General features: G+C 40.3%; 1 protein-coding gene across 1 annotated transcript; it reads right to left on the bottom strand.

Annotated features, from left to right (window-relative positions):
* Window positions 1–288: 288 nt before the first annotated feature.
* Window positions 289–14924, bottom strand: LOC118382231 (sushi, von Willebrand factor type A, EGF and pentraxin domain-containing protein 1-like). The gene is made up of 22 exons (XM_052474557.1): window positions 14691–14924; window positions 14327–14512; window positions 14088–14187; window positions 13013–13083; window positions 12623–12808; window positions 12285–12368; window positions 12034–12117; window positions 11910–11960; window positions 11769–11810; window positions 10716–10797; window positions 10513–10532; window positions 4012–4197; window positions 3773–3872; window positions 3268–3338; window positions 2896–3081; window positions 2557–2640; window positions 2306–2389; window positions 2055–2138; window positions 1804–1887; window positions 1680–1730; window positions 1539–1580; window positions 289–561 (listed from the first exon to the last, which is right to left on the bottom strand). Exons 1-22 carry the CDS (start codon window positions 14752–14754, stop codon window positions 413–415), a joined length of 2091 nt encoding a protein of 696 aa, XP_052330517.1. The 5' UTR covers window positions 14755–14924; the 3' UTR covers window positions 289–412.
* Window positions 14925–21885: the final 6961 nt, after the last annotated feature.

Here is a 21885-nt window from a genome sequence, read left to right as displayed (position 1 = left end):
ATTTTGTTTAGTGCACTAATCTCATTTCAGAGGCTTTTGCCCACACAACAGATCAAGCTAGTAGCCTGTAGTCAAATATGGCAGTTGAAAAGACAATTACGTATATTTCAGTTTTGTATATAAATAGAGAAAAAAAATGTTTCAATACCGGTTTTCAAACATTGGGTGAAAACATTTCCGCTGAACTGACTTTCAAAAACAACTTAATAAAAGAGAAACAATCCGCTGGCACTACTTTTCAAGGCTACAGATGCAGACTAGCAGATAGGTGCAGTCCTAGCCCTGGAAAGAAATGAGACATTTTAGACAAAGCATTGACTCAGCGGAGCAGTTTTAACAATAGTGTCACTATTTAGATTACTCAAGCTCAAAGACTAACACAAACCGTATAGTCATATGAGTGAGACTTTGGTTAAAAGATGGTGGACATATTTTTGAATAATGGTTTTAATATAATGATATGTATGAACTGTAGGTACCTTGGGTAGGCATTCAACTTAGTTATTTTGAAATTGTAATAATTCCTCTGTTCGACTTCGGTCTTCTCCAAACTGGTACGAGCTATGTATCATTTTCAAACAATGACAGTTTGTCAGGATTACCATGTTTACATATAATAGTGCAGTACAGAAATATATTCTGCATGCCAATCTCAGTATTTTAGCAGTGTTTTAGTTGGGTAGTTTGTGTGTTCCAGTGTGGTAGGCAGTTAGAAAGCTGGTCAGCTCAGCACTGTGTATAGCCTAGCCTACTACCCCACCTCCCTTTAGAACAACATACTCTATTCTCTTTTTCAAAGCCAATATCTGTCCGAGAGTGCCTTTGCAAAGGATTTCCTTACTTCCTTGATTTTTCAACACACTGCAGGAAAAATGTAATTCTTTGGCCAAAACAGGGAAAAGTAACCAGCAAAAAGTTTGATCATGCAAATCACAGATACTGTAGGGAATACATAAATACAATATAAATGCCCATGGCCAGACTGAATGTTAGTTGATGGGTTATGTAAATAAAGTTTTGTTAACAAATATTGTTTAGGTCAATTAATTGGCCAACCGTATAGCTAGTTTATCCAAATAATGTTTTGATTTAATGACGGTGTAAGTCAGTTGCCAGAAGCTGTGGTTAATGCACATACAGTATAGTTAGTAAGAGGAAAATATAATCTGTGATTTAGTTGTAGGTGAAATCGTGCTTAATCATGGACTATTTTCTAAAAAGATAAATGATTAAATGTAGGTTCTCACCCTTTCCTCTTACAATGCCGTGTGATCAGCACAATAACAATAAGTGAAACTGCAAAAGACCAGTTATCAATCATGAGTCCACTGTATGATCTTGAAATGGTGAAGAGAAAGTGTAACACAAATGTGATAAACATGGTAAAATGTGAAAGTAGGCAGTTTAACTAGGCTTACTAGTGTAACAAATCAAGTAATGTGGAGGAAATTCCTGATGGGCTAAAGAAGGGAATGTTTCCCCAGTACAGTATAACACAAAGTATCCAGTTTAGTAAGAACTAATTATAGAATTCTTACCTATGACAGTGCCGATCCCACTTCCCACAACTGCTGCATTCTCTGAAAGAGAGATTCAGTATTATTTGTTTAAATATGAGCTAGAAAAATATACTACAAAATAATAATCTAATAATAATCACTTGAATCAACTTAACTCACCAGTAGCTGCATTGGTGTCATGTTCCCCAACGCCATTATTCCTCCCTGAAACTGCAAATTTCAAATTTAATTAATAAACAAGCCCTTGATTATACTGGGATAGATTTACTTGGATTTCCTCTACCTCGTATTGTGGGTGGAACAGTCGATGTTGTTGTTACTGATGATGTTGATATAGTTGTTGGTTTCAAAAGAATGTCATTGACATCTATGAAACAGAAATGTACAATGATTATTCAGTATTGCACCTTCATGCAGTGCTTTCATTTGTAATTAGTGTACACCACTGTTACTCCCTGAAACTGCAAATACCAAATTCAATGAATTATCAAGCCCTTGATTACACTGGGATAGATTTACTTGGATTTCCTCTACCTTGTAATGTGGGTAGAACAGTCGATGTTGTTGTTACTGATGATGTTGATATAGTTGTTGGTTTCAAAAGAATGTCATTGACATCTATGAAACAGAAATGTACAATGATTATTCAGTATTGCACCTTCATGCAGTGCTTTCATTTGTAATTAGTGTACACCACTGTTACTCCCTGAAACTGCAAATACCAAATGCAATGAATTATCAAGCCCTTGATTACACTGGGATAGATTTACTTGGATTTCCTCTACCTTGTAATGTGGGTGGAACAGTCGATGTTGTTGTTACTGATGATGTTGATATAGTTGTTGGTTTCAAAAGAATGTCATTGACATCTATGAAACAGAAATGTACAATGATTATTCAGTATTGCACCTTCATGCAGTGCTTTCATTTGTAATTAGTGTACACCACTGTTACTCCCTGAAACTGCAAATACCAAATTCAATGAATTATCAAGCCCTTGATTACACTGGGATAGATTTACTTGGATTTCCTCTACCTCGTATTGTGGGTGGAACAGTCGATGTTGTTGTTACTGATGATGTTGATATAGTTGTTGGTTTCAAACGAATGTCATTGACATCTATGAAATAGAAATGTACAATGATTATTCAGTATGGCACCTTCAAGTGTACACCACTGTTACATATGACACTGAGAGGGATTTACAGAAGGAAGATCAATGACAATGTTCCTTATCATAGTCTGACACATGCCTGCAGTGTCTAGATGTAGGGTGAAGGCGGATCTACAACAATAATATATAATGTATCCTCTGTAAAGTATATAATCCATAACAGTTGGCAGATAATTGATCAAACATAAAGGGAATCCATACCTTTACATTCAGGAGGTAATGAGTTGTATTCACCATCTTCAATGCACTCAATTGATTTGTTTCCAATGAGGGTGTAACCTTCATTACAGGAGTACTGTATGACACCACCATACTCTGGTAACTCTTTGCCAGGCTTCTCTATGATCGTGCCATGCATTATCTCAGGAGGTTTATCGCAAGTTACCACTGAGGAAGACACATACATGGTTACATCATATTTGTGGTCTTTATTCAAACAAGTTCAATGCCTTATTTTTTTTTTTATTTAACCTTTATTTTGACAAGGAGTCATGCTTTGACAGGGAGTCATGCTTTGACAGGGAGTCATGCATAGATGTCCAAGTGTGTCAATGGAAAATATGGGAGATTTACCTTTACATCTTGGTCTTCCACTCCAACCTGTGGCATAACACTGACTGTAACTTGGGCCCATAAGTTGATAACTAGAAGAGGAGGAGAGAGCATGTGAGAGGTGATCAATGATGTATATAAACCCTGAATTGCTTATGCCATCTATTGGCTATTGAGAGGTTTTGAAGCCTACGGTCGGCCATATTTGCAGTTTTTCAGCAGTTTTAAGGGTAGGAACATGCTTCTTTATCACATTTGGTTATCAAAATTGCCTTAACATACTAAAATGTTTCAGTTCATCTTTAATAAATTAATTTCTATAGCTTCCAAAATATGTCTTACAGCAGTGGGGGAGTGCCAAGATGGAGGCACGGTGGCTTCAACACAGCACCCCTTATCAGTCATCTAGTTTATATATACATTATTGGAGGTGGTTGGTGGGGTGGTTGTCTGGCATTGAATCTTTTGGCAAAATAATTCTAACATACTCTGATGATACATTAGATACATGATGAAGCATACTCACCCTTTATCACAGATTGCTCTTGCTGATGCACCAAAAAGCGTGCCTTCCTTTAATTCATATGTCAAATGTGGCATCTTCCTGGGGGCACCACAGTCCTTCTCTGGAATGAATAATCATCGAGCCAAGTTAACACCAACAACAAACAATCAAACAGTAAATAAATCAAATAACAGTAAATACGCAATAAAAATCGCACTTTACAGAAAAACTGAGAAAAATGCTACTATTTTGCCGCATACTTTTGCAGGTTAATTCGAGCGTGCTCCACTTTCCACTCGTGCAGGTGATACTTTCAGATCCTTGCTCTTTCAAGTAGCCGTTGGCACACTCAAAAGTGGCTTCCTCCCCCTCCGGAAAATCGTTCATTAATAGCGCATCATTCGTTAGAACAACATTTCCCTCTACTTGAGGTTTGGGACACTCGGCTGTGAGGACATGATATGGTAGAATATGTCAACTCCACACACAATGAGAGTTACGTTGGCCAGCTCAAATTAGCAAAGTGTCTATTTGTAACCAAAACATTAAGCTAGAACTTTTATCAACGTTAGCTAGCAAACGGTTACTGTACAGCAAAGTTACCATGACTAGAAACGTACTCACCATTTCCACTTGTTAAAAAGACAAGGCATATCAAGCACTTAGTCCATGCATTTGAATAAAACATTATACTGGCTGTCCTTTTTAAAGTTGATTTTATGTGAAGACAAGTCGGTCTCTCGATCTAACAAGTTCTCTCTGATCTTGTTGGCACTATCTAGCTGGCTGTTTAATCAGTACCAACCAGTCCATGGACGACTTCAACTGTGGCTTGAAGATATTTTCACTTTCCAGCAACCATAGCAACACTGTAGCACTTCATCGAAAACGGGGTTTGCAGTAGTTACCACAGCCACAAATTCAATACACAACCATACCTTAAAAAAAAATATTAAGACAAAAATGTGCTTTTTGGTCTTCATTTAAGGGTAGGATTAGGAATAGGGTTAGCATATTGGTTAAGGTTAGGTTAATGTTATAAATCACATATTACGAAGATATTGTGGCTGACTTTTGGCAGTGTTAAATTCTGACGCCCGTAACACCACGCGCAGAGTAACCCAGAGCTACTCCATAACAACCTAATGATACAGTATTATAATTAATCCTGAATAAATAATGATTCTGATATGTTTCTGAAGCAGGCCTAGTTGAGAATACATAGAAGGGGAAATTGAGTTCATGTAATTTTGACTGAAGTGGAGAAAGCTATGAGTTTACTGACCACATCACTGAATAGTTTCCATCCTCCCCTGCCTTGTGACCTGTGGACAAGTTTGAGTTTCGGTTGGCTCAACTGAAGATAAATGATGCACTTGATCTGTCAACGTGTCTTATTGCGCTCCATGCGCTTGAAACTGCACAGGATAGATAGAGGTCAGGTATTTGGGCAGGCTTTGTTAAAATCCCCATATGCTCTATGTTATATATTTCACATATTACAATGGTCATTAATAATAATAATATATGTATTTTATATAAAGCTTTTCATTACATGAAGAACCTCAAACGCTTTAAAAACTAAACAAAAAACTCATTTATTGATGGTAGCTCGTTCATGTGTTGGCTGGACAATGATATGGTGGCGGCGTGTCCAGAGGACATCAACTCAAGGAAGCACGGACTCCTGCTTCCACTTCAGCATCCGAGCGCACAGTCCTCCTTATCATTTGCTCATGCATGAACATAAGACTACATTGGTATGGTTCTTGTATAATTCAAAATAAGGGCATGGGAACAATTATACAGACTTCTATCAAACGATAGTGATATCGTATTTTCCATTTCCTGCATAGGAATAGCTGAGCTTTTTTCCACAGTTGGAGAAATATTCTAGGGCGTATCCTCCCCTAAACAGGTGGAGATCTCCAAAACAGCACCGTTGCCATGGTAAGTAGATTGTCTACAGAATAAATATCCCTGACAGCAGTGGTTCTAGCTGGTATGGCTCCCTGGGCGAACCCAACCTTCAGCCCCCCATACAAAAAAAGCACCATTCTGCACTAACTGTAATTTTTATTCAGACATTTGGAACAACAAAAATAAATAATCATAACATTTAAAACTATATACATATAAAAATATATACAAAAAGAAGTAACAAAGACAAATAGAAACAAATTTGTGTTGATTTGGCACTCGAGCATCAATACATTACCCATCCCTCAACACTGTCAACTAAGAGTCAAGACTAAACCAATTCACCTTGGTGGTGTGCACACTGGTTTTATATTATTCTTAACGATTTCGCACAAACCAGAAAAAAATGCAACAATATGTCAGTGGAACTATATATTTACAGTATTATGAAAGAATTGTGGTTTATTTGGTAGAATTTCGTAGTGTGACTGATTTTACTAACTGCATTAGTACTGTACAAAGTTAAAGGTGCACTATTTAATAGATTATCACGCTCCCCCTAACTCGGGCTTCCAGTGGGGAGACCTGAGGTCAACCTCCCCCACACCCCTCCCCATCTCGTACTTCTGAGTGGCTGACCTTCCCAAGCAGTAGCCTGCCTAGATCACAAACTTGTAAGGACCAACGCTGGAGTTGAGAAACAGGGACGCGGAGTCAAACATTTAATCGGAACAGACGCATAACAAGATGGCGCCGACAGAGATGGTCGCCTCGCTTCAGGTCCTTGGAAAACTATGCAGTTATTTGTTTTATAATGTATTATTCCTTAAATTGTTAGCCAGAAAATCTCAAGTGTTATTACATACAGCCGGGAAGAACTATTGGATAAAAAAGCGATGTCAACTTACCATCATTATGACCAGGAATACGTCTTTCCCGAAGCGGATCCTTTGTTCGGACCTCCACCCTGGACATGCAATCTTATCCCAGAGGCCGACCCAAAACACCGCTGTCGCCGCAGGAGAGGCAGACAGAGCGGCCTACTGGTCAGACTCAGAAGGCGAGCACACCACCCACCGCTTCCGAGAATATAACTTGCCAATGTACAATCTCTAGATAACAAGGTGGACAAAATTAGGGCATGAGTTGCCTTCCAGAGAGACATCAGAGATGCTCTGTTTCACGGAAACATGGCTCACTTGGGATAAGTTGTCAGAGTCAGTACAGCCACCCGGATTCTTCACGCGTCGAGCCGACAGAAACAAATATCTCTATGGTAAGAAGAAGGGTGTATGCCTTAGGATTAACAACTAACGATGCATGGTGTAATCACAACAACATACAGGAACTCAAGTCCTTTTGTTCACCCAACCTAGAATTCCTTACAATCAAATGCTGACTGCATTATCTTCCAGGGAATTCTCTTCGATTATAGTCACAGCCGTGTATAACCCCCCAAGGAGATCCCTCGTAGGCCCTGAAAGAACTTCACTGGAATCTATGTAAACTGGAAACCACACATCCTGAGGCTGCATTTATTGTAGCTGGGGATTTTAAGAAAACTAACCTAAGAACCATACTTCCTTTATTCTATCAGCATATCGAATGCGCGACAAGAGCTGGTAGCTTTCTGGATCATTGCTACTCGAACTTCTGCGACGCAAACAAAGCCCTCGCCCACCCTGCCTACGGCAAATCTGACCATGACTCCATTTTGTTGCTCCCAGCCTATAGACTGAAACTAAAACAGAAAATGCCTGTGCTCAGGTCAATACAACACTAGTCTGACCAATCGGATTCCACGCTTCAAGATTGCTTCGATCACGTGGACTGGGATATGTTCCAGATAGCCTCAGACAATAACATTGTTGTATATGCTGACTCGGTGAGCGAGTTAGTTAGCAAGTGCATCGGAGATGTCGTTCACTCTGTGAACATTAAAACCTTCCCTAACCAGAAACCGTGGATTGATGGCAGCATTTGCGCGAAACTGAAAGAGCAAACCCTCGCTCTTAATCATGGCAAGGCGACCGGAAACACGACCAACCGAATACAAACAGTGCAGCTATTCCCTCCGCAAGGCAAACAAGCAATCAGTATAGAGACAAAGTAGAGTCGCAATTCAACGGCGCAAACGTATGTGGCAGTGTCTACAGTCAATCACGGAATTACAAAAAGAAAACCAGCCCCGTTGCGGATACCGATCTCTTGCTCCCAGATAAATTAAACAACTTCTTTGCTCACTTTGAGGACAATACAGTGCTACTGACATGGCCCGGTACCAACGCCTGTGGGCTCTCCTTTTCCTTGGCCAAAGTGAGTAAAACATTTAAACTTGTTAACCCTCGCAAGGCTGCCGGCCCAGACGGCATCCCGAGCCGCATCTTCAGAGCATGTGCAGACTAGAGGTCGACCGATTAATCGGAATGGCCGATTAATTATGGACGATTTTAAGTTTTCATAACAATCGTAATCTGCATTTTTGGGCACCGATCATGGCCGATTACATTGCACTCCACGAGGAGTGGCAGGCTGACTACTTGTTATGCGAGTGCAGCAAGGAGCCAAGGTAAGGTGCTAGCTAGCATTAAAAATAATCAATCTTAACATAATCACTAGTCAACTACACATGGTTGATGATATTACTAGTTTATCTAGCTTGTCCTGCGTTGCATATAATCAATGCGGTGCCTGTTAATTTATCTTTGAATCATAGCCTGCTTCCCAAACGGGTGATTTAACAAGCGCATTTCAGAAAAAGCACTGTTGTTGCACCAATGTGTACCTAACCATAAACATCAATGCCTTTTTAAAAATCAATACACAAGTATATATTTTTAAACCTGCATATTTAGTTAATATTGCCTGCTAACATGAATTTCTTTTAACTAGGGAAATTGTGTCACTTCTCTTGCGTTCTGTGCAACAGTCAGGGTATATGCCGCAGTTTGGGCCGCCTGGCTTGTTGTGAACTGTGTGAAGACTATTTCTTCCTAACAAAGACAGCCAACTTCGCCAAACGGGGGATGATTTAACAAAAGCATTTGCGAAAATAGCACAATCGTTTTTGGGAACTGTGACTTGTCATGTAATGACTTCTCTCTGGCTATGCAAGAGGAGAAAGGACTGCTTGAATCAGTCAAGAGCAGCAAAAAATATGTAGACTTGGTGAGTGACTCATGCCCCTCTTTCCTCTTTTGCATTTGAAAAGTTTTTTTGTTGTTGCTGTAAAGGTCCAAATTGTGATTTCTTTGATAATTTATTTTGAGGTTTATTCATATAAGTTTACATAATGATACAATTTTAGTAAATCTATAGGCTAAATGGAATATAGAAATGTTTTGCCTTTCCAATTGAATAATATATACAGTGTATATTCATTCACACGACACCATACCCATACCGCCGTGGCACTGTGCACTGGCACGCCACCTTTTGTCCCTTATTTGGTAGTAAAAAGGCAGCCGGAGAGAGGAGCCAGCAATACGAGGGAACACGGCTGGCAAGGAAGCCCGAGAGGCAGCCCCTAAAATGTATAGGGGGGGGAGATAACACGGGGAGTGTGGCTAAGGCAGGTAGGAGACCTGCGCCAACTCCCCGTGCTTACCGGAGACAGAGAGGGACCGGGCAGGCACCGTGTTATGCGTGGAGCGCACGGTGTCCCCGGTGCATGTGCATAGCCCGGTGCAGTACATTCCAGCTCCTCATATCGGCCGGGCTAGAGTGGGCATCGTCCCTTATTTGGTAGTAAAAAAGTTGGCAACCCTAGATGTAACCTAATTTATGCACAACATTGGAGAGAAATAAGCTTTTTGTGCAAAGGAACATTTCTGGGATATAGTATAGTAACTGTAGCAGATCACATTTACCTACCCAACCATGATTATTAGACAATGTACATACTTTCATATTGTCACGTTCTGACCTTAGTTCCTTTGTTTTGTCTTTGTTTATATGGTCAGGGCGTGAGTTGGGGTGGGCAGTCTGTTTGTTTTTCTATGTTTGGTTTCTGTGTTCGGCCTAGAATCATACTTAGGTAGCCTTTTTCCACCTGTGTTTTGTGGGTGTTTGTTTTCTGTCTTTGTGTTACGTGTGTACTTCACCAGACAGGACTGTTTCGTTTCGTTCGTTCTGTTATTTTTGTATTGATTCAGTGTTCAGTGCTTTCTTTAATTAAAATTATGAACATTTACCACGCTGCGCTTTGGTCCTTCTCTCTTTCTCCCGACGACATTCGTTACACATATTTACACGTGTCTCAAAGAATGAGAAAAGGCAGTTATCATGAAAATGATTTGATCTCTGAAATCACAAAATACACACTATAAAATCTAAGTACAAAACCTCTAAGTAAGTAAGATTGACGTTATTTTGTGACATTTGGGACTGCAGGAAAATAACATGAAGAGCTAGTTTCCTGGACCCAGATTAAGCCTACTTGAAAAGGAATACAGTGCTGTAGGCTTAACCTGGGTTCAGGAAACTGTCTCATACTGTTATTTTCCTGTGAGCCACGATCAGTAAGCACACATTTAGAAATGGTCAGTGATTATCAGCCTGGGAATTTCCTCAATCATACATTTTGTTTAGTGCACTAATCTCATTTCAGAGGCTTTTGCCCACACAACAGATCAAGCTAGCAGCCTGTAGTCAAATATGGCAGTTGAAAAGACAATTACGTATATTTCAGTTTTGTATATAAATAGAGAAAAAATATATTTCAATACCGGTTTTCAAACATTGGGTGAAAACATTTCCGCTGAACTGACTTTCAAAAACAACTTAATAAAAGAGAAACAATCCGCTGGAACTACTTTTCAAGGCTACAGATGCAGACTAGCAGATAGGTGCAGTCCTAGCCCTGGAAAGAAATGAGACATTTTAGACAAAGCATTGACTCAGCGGAGCAGTTTTAACAATAGTGTCACTATTTAGATTACTCAAGCTCAAAGACTAACACAAACCGTATAGTCATATGAGTGGGACTTTGGTTAAAATAATGGATAATGGTTTTAATATAATGATATGTATGAACTGTAGGTACCTTGGGTAGGCATTCAACTTAGTTATTTTGAAATTGTAATAATTCCTCTGTTCGACTTCGGTCTTCTCCAAACTGGTACGAGCTATGTATCATTTTCAAACAATGACAGTTTGTCAGGATTACCATGTTTACATATAATAGTGCAGTACAGAAATATATTCTGCATGCCAATCTCAGTATTTTAGCAGTGTTTTAGTTTGGTAGTTTGTGTGTTCCTGTGTGGTAGGCAGTTAGAAAGCTGGTCAGCTCAGCACTGTGTATAGCCTAGCCTACTACCCCACCTCCCTTTAGAACAACATACTCTATTCTCTTTTTCAAAGCCAATATCTGTCCGAGAGTGCCTTTGCAAAGGATTTCCTTACTTCCTTGATTTTTCAACACACTGCAGGAAAAATGTAATTTTTTGGGCAAAACAGGGAAAAGTAACCAGCAAAAAGTTTGATCATGCAAATCACAGATACTGTAGGGAATACATAAATACAATATAAATGCCCATGGCCAGACTGAATGTTAGTTGATGGGTTATGTAAATAAAGTTTTGTTAACAAATATTGTTTAGGTCAATTAATTGGCCAACCGTATAGCTAGTTTATCCAAATCATTTTTTGATTTAATGACGGTGTAAGTCAGTTGCCAGAAGCTGTGGTTAATGCACATACAGTATAGTTAGTAAGAGGAAAATATAATCTGTGATTTAGTTGTAGGTGAAATCGTGCTTAATCATGGACTATTTTCTAAAAAGATACATTATTAAATGTAGGTTCTCACCCTTTCCTCTTACAATACCGTGTGATCAGAACAATAAGTGTAACTGCTAAAGACAAGTTATCAATCATGAGTCCACTGTATGATCTTCAAATGGTGAAGAGAAAGTGTAACACAAATGTGATAAACATGGTAAAATGTGAAAGTAGGCAGTTTAACTAGGCTTACTAGTGTAACAAATCAAGTCATGTGGAGGAAATTCCTGATGGGCTACAGAAGGGAATGTTTCCCCAGTACAGTATAAAACAAAGTATACAGTTTAGTTAGAACATATTATGGAATTCTTACCTATGACAGTGCCGATCCCACTTCCCACAACTGCTGCAAACTCTGAAAGAGAGATTCAGTATTATTTGTTTAAATATGAGCGAGAAAAATATACTACAAAATAATAATCTAATAATAATCACTTGAATCAACTTAACTCACCAGTAGCTGCATTGGTGTCATGTTCCCCAACGCCATTATTCCTCCCTGAAACTGCAAATTTCAAATTTAATTAATAAACAAGCCTTTGATTATACTGGGATAGGTTTACTTGGATTTCCTCTACCTCGTATTGTGGGTGGAACAGTCGATGTTGTTGTTACTGATGATGTTGATATAGTTGTTGGTTTCAAAAGAATGTCATTGACATCTATGAAATAGAAATGTACAATGATTATTCAGTATTGCACCTTCATGCAGTGCTTTCATTTGTAATTAGTGTACACCACTGTTACTCCCTGAAACTGCAAATACCAAATTCAATGAATTATCAAGCACTTGATTACACTGGGATAGATTTACTTGGATTTCCTCTACCTCGTATTGTGGGTATAACAGTCGATGTTGTTGTTATTGATGATGTTGATGTAGTTGTTGCTTTCAAAAGAATGTCATTGACATCTATGAAATAGAAATGTACAATGATTATTCAGTATGGCACCTTCAAGTGTACACCACTGTTACATATGACACTGACGGGAATTTACAGAAGGACGATCAATGACAATGTTCCTTATCATAGTCTGACACATGCCTGCAGTGTCTAGATGTAGGGTGAAGGCAGATCTACAACAATAATATATAATGTATCCTCTGTAAAGCATATAATCCATAACAGTTGGCAGATAATTGATCAAACATAAGGGAATCCATACCTTTACATTCAGGAGGTAAAGAGTTGTATTCACCATCTTCAATGCACTCAATTGATTTGTTTCCAATGAGGGTGTAACCTTCATTACAGGAGTACTGTATGACACCACCATACTCTGGTAACTCTTTGCCAGGCTTCTCTATGATCGTGCCATGCATTATCTCAGGAGGTTTATCGCAAGTTACCACTGAGGAAGACACATACATGGTTGCATCATATTTGTAGTCTTCATTCAAACAAGATCAATGCCTTATTTTTTATTTTATTTAACCTTTATTTTGACAAGGAGTCATGCTTTGACAGGGAGTCATGCTTTGACAGGGAGTCATGCTTTGACAGGGAGTCATGCATAGATGTCCAAGTGTGTCAATGGAAAATATGGGAGATTTACCTTTACATCTTGGTCTTCCACTCCAACCTGTGGCATAACACTGCCTGTAACTTGGGCCCATAAGTTGATAACTAGAAGAGGAGGAGAGAGCATGTGAGAGGTGGTCAATGATGTATATAAACCCTGGATTGCTTATGCCATCTATTGGCTATTGAGAGGTTTTGAAGCCTACGGTCGGCCATATTTGCACTCCCCAGTAGGAGCAGTCCTCCATAGGAATGAATGCAATTCTACAGTACAGTGCCTTCAGAAAGTATTCACACCCCTTGACCTTTTCCAATATTTGTTGTGCTACAGACTGAATTTAAAAATGGATTACATTGAGATTTTGTGTAACTGATCGACAACAGAAATGTTTGTAAATTAATTAAAAGCTGAAAAGTTTTGAGACAATAGGCATGCAACCCTTTTCTTATGGCAAGCCTAAATAAGTTCAGGACTAAAAATGTGCTTAACAAGTCACATAAGTTACATGGACTCACTCTGTGTGCAATAACAGTGTTTAACATGATTTTTAAATGACTACCCCACACATTCAAATATCTGTAAGGTCCCTCAGTCGAGCAGTGAATTTCAAGCACAGATTCAACAACAAAGACCACAAAGAAGGACTCCTATTGGTCGATTAGTAAAACTTTGAATTGTGTATCAATACACACAGTCACAACAAAAATACAGGCACCCTTCCTAACTTAGTCACTGGAGAGAAAGGAAACTGCTCAGGGATTTCACCATGAGGCCAATTGTGATTTTAAAACAGTTTTTCAGCAGTTGTAAGGGTAGGAACATGCTTCTTTATCACATTTGGTTATCAAAATTGCCTTAACATACGAAAATGTTTCAGTTCATCTTTAATAAATTAATTTCTATAGCTTCCAAAATATGTCTTACAGCAGTGGGGGAGTGCCAAGATGGAGGCACGGTGGCTTCAACACAGCACCCCTTATCAGTCATCTAGTTTATATATACATTATTGGAGGTGGTTGGTGGGGTGGTTGTCTGGCATTGAATCTTTTGGCAAAATAATTCTAACATACTCTGATGATACATTAGATACATGATGAAGCATACTCACCCTTTATCACAGATTGCTCTTGCTGATGCACCAAAAAGCGTGCCTTCCTTTAACTCATATGTCAAATGTGGCATCTTCCTGGGGGCACCACAGTCCTTCTCTGGAATGAATAATCATCGAGCCAAGTTAACACCAACAACAAACAATCAAACAGTAAATAAATCAAATAACAGTAAACACGCAATAAAAATCGCACTTTACAGAAAAACTGAGAAAAATGTTACTATTTTGCCGCATACTTTTGCAGGTTAATTCGAGCGTGCTCCACTTTCCACTCGTGCAGGTGATACTTTCAGATCCTTGCTCTTTCAAGTAGCCGTTGGCACACTCAAAAGTGGCTTCCTCCCCCTCCGGAAAATCGTTCATTAATAGCGCATCATTCGTTAGAACAACATTTCCCTCTACATGAGGTTTGGGACACTCGGCTGTGAGGACATGATATAGTAGAATATGTCAACTCCACACACAATGAGAGTTACGTTGGCCAGCTCAAATTAGCAAAGTGTCTATTTGTAACCAAAACATTAAGCTAGAACTTTTATAAACGTTAGCTAGCAAACGGTTACTGTACAGCAAAGTTACCATGACTAGAAACGTACTCACCATTTCCACTTGTTAAAAAGATAAGGCATATCAAGCACTTAGTCCATGCATTTGAATAAAACATTATACTGGCTGTCCTTTTTAAAGTTGATTTTATGTGAAGACAAGTCGGTCTCTCGATCTAACACGTTCTCTCTGATCTTGTTGGCACTATCTAGCTGGCTGTTTAATCAGTACCGGACGACTTCAACTGTCGCTTGAAGATATTTTTACTTTCCTGCAACACTGTAGCACTTCATCGAAAACGGTGTTTCCAGTAGTTACCACAGACACAAAGTCAATACACACCAATATCGTGGTTGGTCTTCATTTAAGGGTAGGATTGGGAATAAGGTTAGCATATTAGTTATGGTTAGGGTAATGTTAGGGATTTGGGCAAGCTTTGTTAAAATCCCCATATGCTCTATGTTATATATTTTACATATTACAATGGTCATTAATAATAATAATATATGTATTTTATATAAAGCTTTTCATTACATGAAGAACCTCAAACGCTTTAAAAATGAAACAAAAAACTCATTTATTTTATTTTATTGATGGTAGTTCGTTCATGTGTTGGCTGGACAATGATTTTATACAGTGGCGGCGTGTCCAGAGGACATCAACTCAAGGAACTCGAGCACGGACTCCTGCTTCCACTTCAGTATCCGAGCGCACACTCCTCTTATCATTTGCTCATGAATGAACATAAGGCTACGTTGGTATGGTTCTTGTATAATCCAAAATAAGGGCATGGGAACAAATATACAGACTTCCATTCTGAGTGACAGGAATTCATTGGAAAAAATCTTCCATTTCCTGCATAGGGATAGCTGAGCTTTTTTCCACAGTTGGAGAAATCTTCTAGGGCGTATCCTCCCCTAAACTGGTGGAGATGTCTCCAAAACAGCACCGTTGCCATGGTAAGTAGATTGTCTACAGAATAAATATCCCTGACAGCAGTGGAGGTTCTAGCTGGTATGGCTATATTTACAGTATTATGAATGAATTGTGGTTTATTTGGTAGCATTTCGTAGTGTGACTGATTTGACTAATTGCATTTGTACTGTACGCAGTTAAAGGTGCACTATTTGATAGATTCTCACGCTCCCCCTACCTTGGGCTTCCAGTGGGGAGACCTGAGGTCAACCTCCCCCACACCCCTCCCCATCTCGTACTTCTGAGTGGCTGACCTTCCCAAGCAGTAGCCTGCCTAGACCACAAACTTGTAAGGACCGACGCTGGAGTTGAGAAACAGGGACGCGGAGTCAAACATTTAATCGGAACAGACGCATAACAAGATGGCGCCGACAGAGATGGTCGCCTCTCTTCAGGTCCTTAGAAATCTATGCAGTTATTTGTTTTATAATATATTATTCCTTAAATTGTTAGCCAGAAAATCTCAAGTGTTAATACATACAGCCGGGAAGAACTCTTGGATATAAAAGCGATGTCAACTTACCATCATTATGACCAGAAAAACGTCTTTCCCGAAGCGGATCCTTTGTTCGGACCTCCACTCTGGACATGCGATCTTATCCCAGAGGCCGACCCAAAACACCGCTGTCGCCGCAGGAGAGGCAGACAGAGCGGCCTACTGGTCAGACTCAGAAGGCGAGCACACCACCCACCGCTTCCGAGCATATACAGTGGGACAAAAAAGTATTTAGTCAGCCACCAATTGTGCAAGTTCTCCCACTTAAAAAGATGAGAGAGGCCTGTAATTTTCATCATAGGTACACTTCAACTTCAACTATGACAAAATGAGAAAAAAAATCCAGAAAATCACATTGTAGGATTTTTAATGAATGTATTTGCAAATTATGGTGGAAAATAAGTATTTGGTCACCTACAAACAAGCAAGATTTCTGGCTCTCACAGACCTGTAACTTCTTCTTTAAGAGGCTCCTCTGTCCTCCACTCATTACCTTTATTAATGACACCTGTTTGAACTTGTTATCAGTATAAAAGACACCTGTCCACAACCTCAAACAGTCACACTCCAAACTACACTAAGGCCAAGACCAAAGAGCTGTCAAAGGACACCAGAAACAAAATTGTAGACCTGCACCAGGCTGGGAAGACTGAATCTGCCATAGGTAAGCAGTTTGGTTTGAAGAAATCAACTGTGGGAGCAATTATTAGGAAATGGAAGACATACAAGACCATAGATAATCTCCCTCGATCTGGGGCTCCACGCAAGATCTCACCCCGTGGGGTCAAAATAATCACAAGAACAGTGAGCAAAAATCCCAGAACCACACGGGGGGACCTAGTGAATGACCTGCAGAGAGCTGGGACCAAAGTAACAAATCCGACCATCAGTAACACACTACGCCGCCAGGGACTTAAATCCTGCAGTGCCAGACAAGTCCCCCTGCTTAAGCCAGTACATGTCCAGGCCCGTCTGAAGTTTGGTAGAGAGCATTTGGATGATCCAGAAGAAGATTGGGAGAATGTCATATGGTCAGATGAAACCAAAATATAACTTTTTGGTAAGAACTCAACTCGTCGTGTTTGGAGGACAAAGAATGCTGAGTTGCATCCAAAGAACACCATACCTACTGTGAAGTATGGGGGTGGAAACATCATGCTTTGGGGCTGTTTTTCTGCAAAGGGACCAGGACGATTGATCTGTGTAAAGGAAAGAATGAATGGGGCCATGTATCGTGAGATTTTGAGTGAAAACCTCCTTCCATCAGCAAGGGCATTGAAGATGAAACGTGGCTGGGTCTTTCAGCATGACAATGATGCCAAGCACACCACACGGGCAACGAAGGAGTGGCTTCAAGGTCCTGGAGTGGCCTAGCCAGTCTCCAGATCTCAACCCCATAGAAAATCTTTGGAGGGAGTTGAAAGTCCGTGTTGCCAAGCAACAGCCCCAAAACATCACTGCTCTAGAGGAGATCTGCATGGAGGAATGGGTCAAAATACCAGCAACAGTGTGTGAAAACCTTGTGAAGACTTTCAGAAAACGTTTGACCACTGTCATTGCCAACAATGGGTAAATAACAAAGTATTGAGATAAACTTTTGTTATTGACCAAATACTTATTTTCCACCATAATTTGCAAATAAATTCATTAAAAATCCTACAATGTGATTTTCTGGATTTTTTTCTTCTCATTTTATCTGTCATAGTTGAAGTGTACCTATGATGAAAATTACCACTGTAACTCGCCAAAGTACAATTTCTAGATAACAAGGTGGACGAAATTAGGGCACGAGTTGCCTTCCAGAGAGACATCAGAGATGCTCTTTTTCACCGAAACATGGCTCACTCGGGATATGTTGTCAGAGTCAGTACAGCCACCCGATTTCTTCACGCATTGCGCCGACAGAAACAAATATCTCTATGGTAAGAAGAAGGGTGTATGCCTTATGATTAACGACTCATGGTGTAATCACAACAACATACAGGGTTATATCCTTCCTGTTTGGCCCTGTCCGGGAGTGTCCTCGGATGGGGCCACAGTGTCTCCTGACCCCTCTTGTCTCAGCCTCCAGTATTTATGCTGCATTAGTTTATGTGTCGGGGGGCAAGGTCAGTTTGTTATATCTGGAGTACTTCTCCTGTCCTATTCGGTGTCCGGTGTGAATCTAAGTTTGCGTTCTCTAATTCTCTCCTTCTCTCTTTCTTTCTCTCTCTCGGAGGACCTGATGATGACTCCTTGCTGTCCCCAGTCCACCTGGCCGTGCTGCTGCTCCAGTTTCAACTGTTCTGCCTTATTATTATTCGACCATGCTGGTCATTATGAACATTTGAACATCTTGGCCATGTTCTGTTATAATCTCCACCCGGCAAAGTCAGAAGAGGACTGGCCACCCCACATAGCCTGGTTCCTCTCTAGGTTTCTTCCTAGGTTTTGGCGTTTTTCCTAGCCACCGTGCTTCTACACCTGCATTCCTTGCTGTTTGGGGTTTTAGGCTGGGTTTCTGTACAGCACTTTTAGATATCAGCTGATGTACGAAGGGCTATATAAATAAATTTGATTTGATTTGAACTCAAGTCCTTTTGTTCACCCGACCTAGAATTCCTTACAATCAAATGCTGACCGCATTATCTTCCAGGGAATTCTCTTCTATTATAGTCACAGCCGTGTATATTCCCCTCCCTCGCAAGGCTGCCGGCCCAGACGACATCCTCAGAGCATGCGTAGACTAGAGGTCGACCGATTAATCGGAATGGCCAATTAATTAGGGCCGATTTTAAGTTTTCATAACAATCGTAATCTGCATTTTTGGACACCGATCATGGCCGATTACATTGCTGACTACTTGTTATGCGAGTGCAGCAAGGAGCCAAGGTAAGGTGCTAGCTAGCATTAAACATATCTTATAAAAAATAATAATCTAATCTAATAATCTTCACATAATCACTAGTTAACTACACATGGTTGATGACATTACTAGTGTATCTAGCTTGTCCTGCGTTGCATATAATCGATGCGGTGCCTGTTAATTTATCATTGAATAATAGCCTGCTTCGCCAAACGGGTGATTTAACAAGCGCATTTGCAAAAAATGCACTGTTGTTGCACCAATGTGTACCTAACCATAAACATCAACGCCTTTCTTAAAATCAATACGCAAGTATATATTTTTAAACCTGCATATTTAGTTAATATTGCCTGCTAACATGAATTTCTTTTAACTAGGGAAATTGTGTCACTTCTCTTGCGTTCTGTGCAACAGAGTCAGGGTATATGCAGCAGTTTGGACCGCCTGGCTCGTTGCGAACTAATTTGCCAGAATTTTACACAAATATGACATGACATTGAAGGTTGTGCAATGTAACAGGAATATTTAGACTTAAGGAATGCACCCGTTAGCTAAAATACGGAACGGTTCCGTATTTCACTGAAATAATAAATGTTTTGTTTTTGAAATGATAGTTTCCGGATTTGACCATATTCATTTCTGTGTGTTATTATGTTATAACTAAGTCTATGATTTGATAATTGATAGAGCAGTCTGACTGAGCGGTGGTAGGCTGCAGCAGGCATTCATTCAAATAGCACTTTCTTGCGTTTGCCAGCAGCTCTTTGTTGTGCTTCAAGCATTGAGCTGTTTATGACTTCAAGCCTATCAACTCACGAGATTAGGCTGGTGTTACCAATGTGAAATGGCTAGCTAGTTAGCATGGTGCACGCTAATAGCATTTCAATCAGTGACGTCACTTGCTCTGAGACCTTGAAGTAGTTGTTCCCCTTGCTCCGCAAGGGCCGCCCGCGGCTTTTGTGGAGAGATGGGTAACGATGCTTCGAGGGTGGCTGTTGTCGATGTGTTCCTGGTTCCGAGCCCAGGTAGGGGCAAGGAGAGGGACGGAAGCTATACTGTTACACTGGCAATAGTAAAGTGCCTATAAGAACATCCAATAGTCAAAGGTATATGAAATACAAATGGTATAGAGAGAAATAGTCCTATAGTTCTTATAATAACTACAACCTAAAACTTCTTACCTGGGAATATTGAAGACTCATGTTAAAAGGAACCACCAGCTTTCATATGTTTTCATGTTCTGAGCAAGGAACTTAAATATTATCTTTTTTACATGGCACATATTGCACTTTTACTTTCTTCTCCAACACTTCTCCAACACATTATTTGAACCAAATTGAGATTTTATTGATCTACTGTATTAAGTTAAAATAAAAGTGTTCATTCAGTATTGTTGTAATTGTCATTATTACAATTTTACAAGTACTTACAATTTTACAAGAGTTTTTTATTTTTTTAAATCGGCCGATTAATCGGCATCGGCTTTTTTTTTTGGTCCTCCAATAATCGGTATCGGCGTTGAAAAATCATAATCGGGCGACTTCTAGCGCAGTGAGTTTACGGACATATCCAACCAATCCCTATCCCAGTCTGTTGTCCCCACATGCTTCAAGATGGCCACCATTGTTCCTGTTCCCAAGAAAGCTATCGCCCAATTGCACTCACTTCTGTCATCATGAAGTGCTTTGAGAGACTAGTCAAGGACCATATCACCTCCACCCTACCTGATACCCTAGACCCACTCCAATTTGCTTACCGCCCCAATAGGTCCACAGACGGTGCAATTGCCATCACACTGCACACTTCCTTATCCCATCTGGACAAGAGGAATACCTATGTAACAATGCTGTTAATTGACGACAGCTCATCATTTAACACCATAGTACCCTCCAAACTCATCATTAAGCTCGAGACCCTGGGACTCGACCCTGCCCTGTGCAACTGGGTCCTGGACATTCTGACGGGCCGCCCCCAGGTGGTGAAGGTAGGAAACAACATCTCCACTCCGCTGATCATCAACACTGGGGCATCACAAGGGTGCGTTCTCAGCCCTCTCCTGTACTACCTTTTCACACATGACTGCATTGCCATGCACGCTTCCAACTCAATCATCAAGTTTGCAGATGACACTACAGTGGTAGGCCTGATTACCAACAATAACAAGACAGCCTGCAGGGAGGAAGTGAGGGCCCTCGGAATGTGTTGTCAGGAAAATAACCTGTCACTCAACGTCAACAATACAAAGGAGATGATCGTGGACTTCAGGAAACAGCAGAGGGAGCACCCGCCCCATCCACATCGACGGGACAGTAGTGGAGAAGGTGGAAAGTTTTAAGTTCCTCGGAGTACACATCATCAACCTTGGCAGGTAGCCTAGTGGTTAGAGCATTGGGCCAGTAACCGAAAGGTTGGTAGATTTAATCCCTGAGCTGACAAGGTAAAAATCAGTTTTTCTGGCCCTGAACAAGGCAGTTAACCCACTGTTCTTAGGACGTCATTGTAAATAAGAATTTGTTCTTAACTGACTTGCCTCCAGAGGGTAGTGTGATCTGCACAACGCATCACCGGGGCAAACTTCCTGTCCTCCAGGACACCTACAGCACCTGATGTCACAGGAAGGCCAAAAAGAACATCAAGGACAACAACCACCCGAGCCACTACCTGTTCAACCCGCTATCATCCAGAAGGTGAGGTCAGTACGGGTGCATCAAAGGTTGGACCGAGAGACTGAAAAACAGCTTCTATCTCAAGGCCATCAGACTGTTAAACAGCCATCACTAACATAGAGAGGCTGCTGCCAACATACTGACTCAAATCTCTGGTCACTTAAAAAAACGACTTAATAAAGGTGTCACTTTAATAATGTTTACATAGTGGTGTCACTTTAAATAATGGCACTTTAATAATGTTTATATATCCTACATTACTCATCT

The sequence above is a fragment of the Oncorhynchus keta genome, chromosome 21 (assembly GCF_023373465.1).
Source record: "Oncorhynchus keta strain PuntledgeMale-10-30-2019 chromosome 21, Oket_V2, whole genome shotgun sequence".
Lineage (NCBI taxonomy): Eukaryota > Metazoa > Chordata > Actinopteri > Salmoniformes > Salmonidae > Oncorhynchus > Oncorhynchus keta.
Note: the sequence above shows the minus strand (reverse complement) of the source record. Positions and strands in the feature narration are given on the sequence as shown.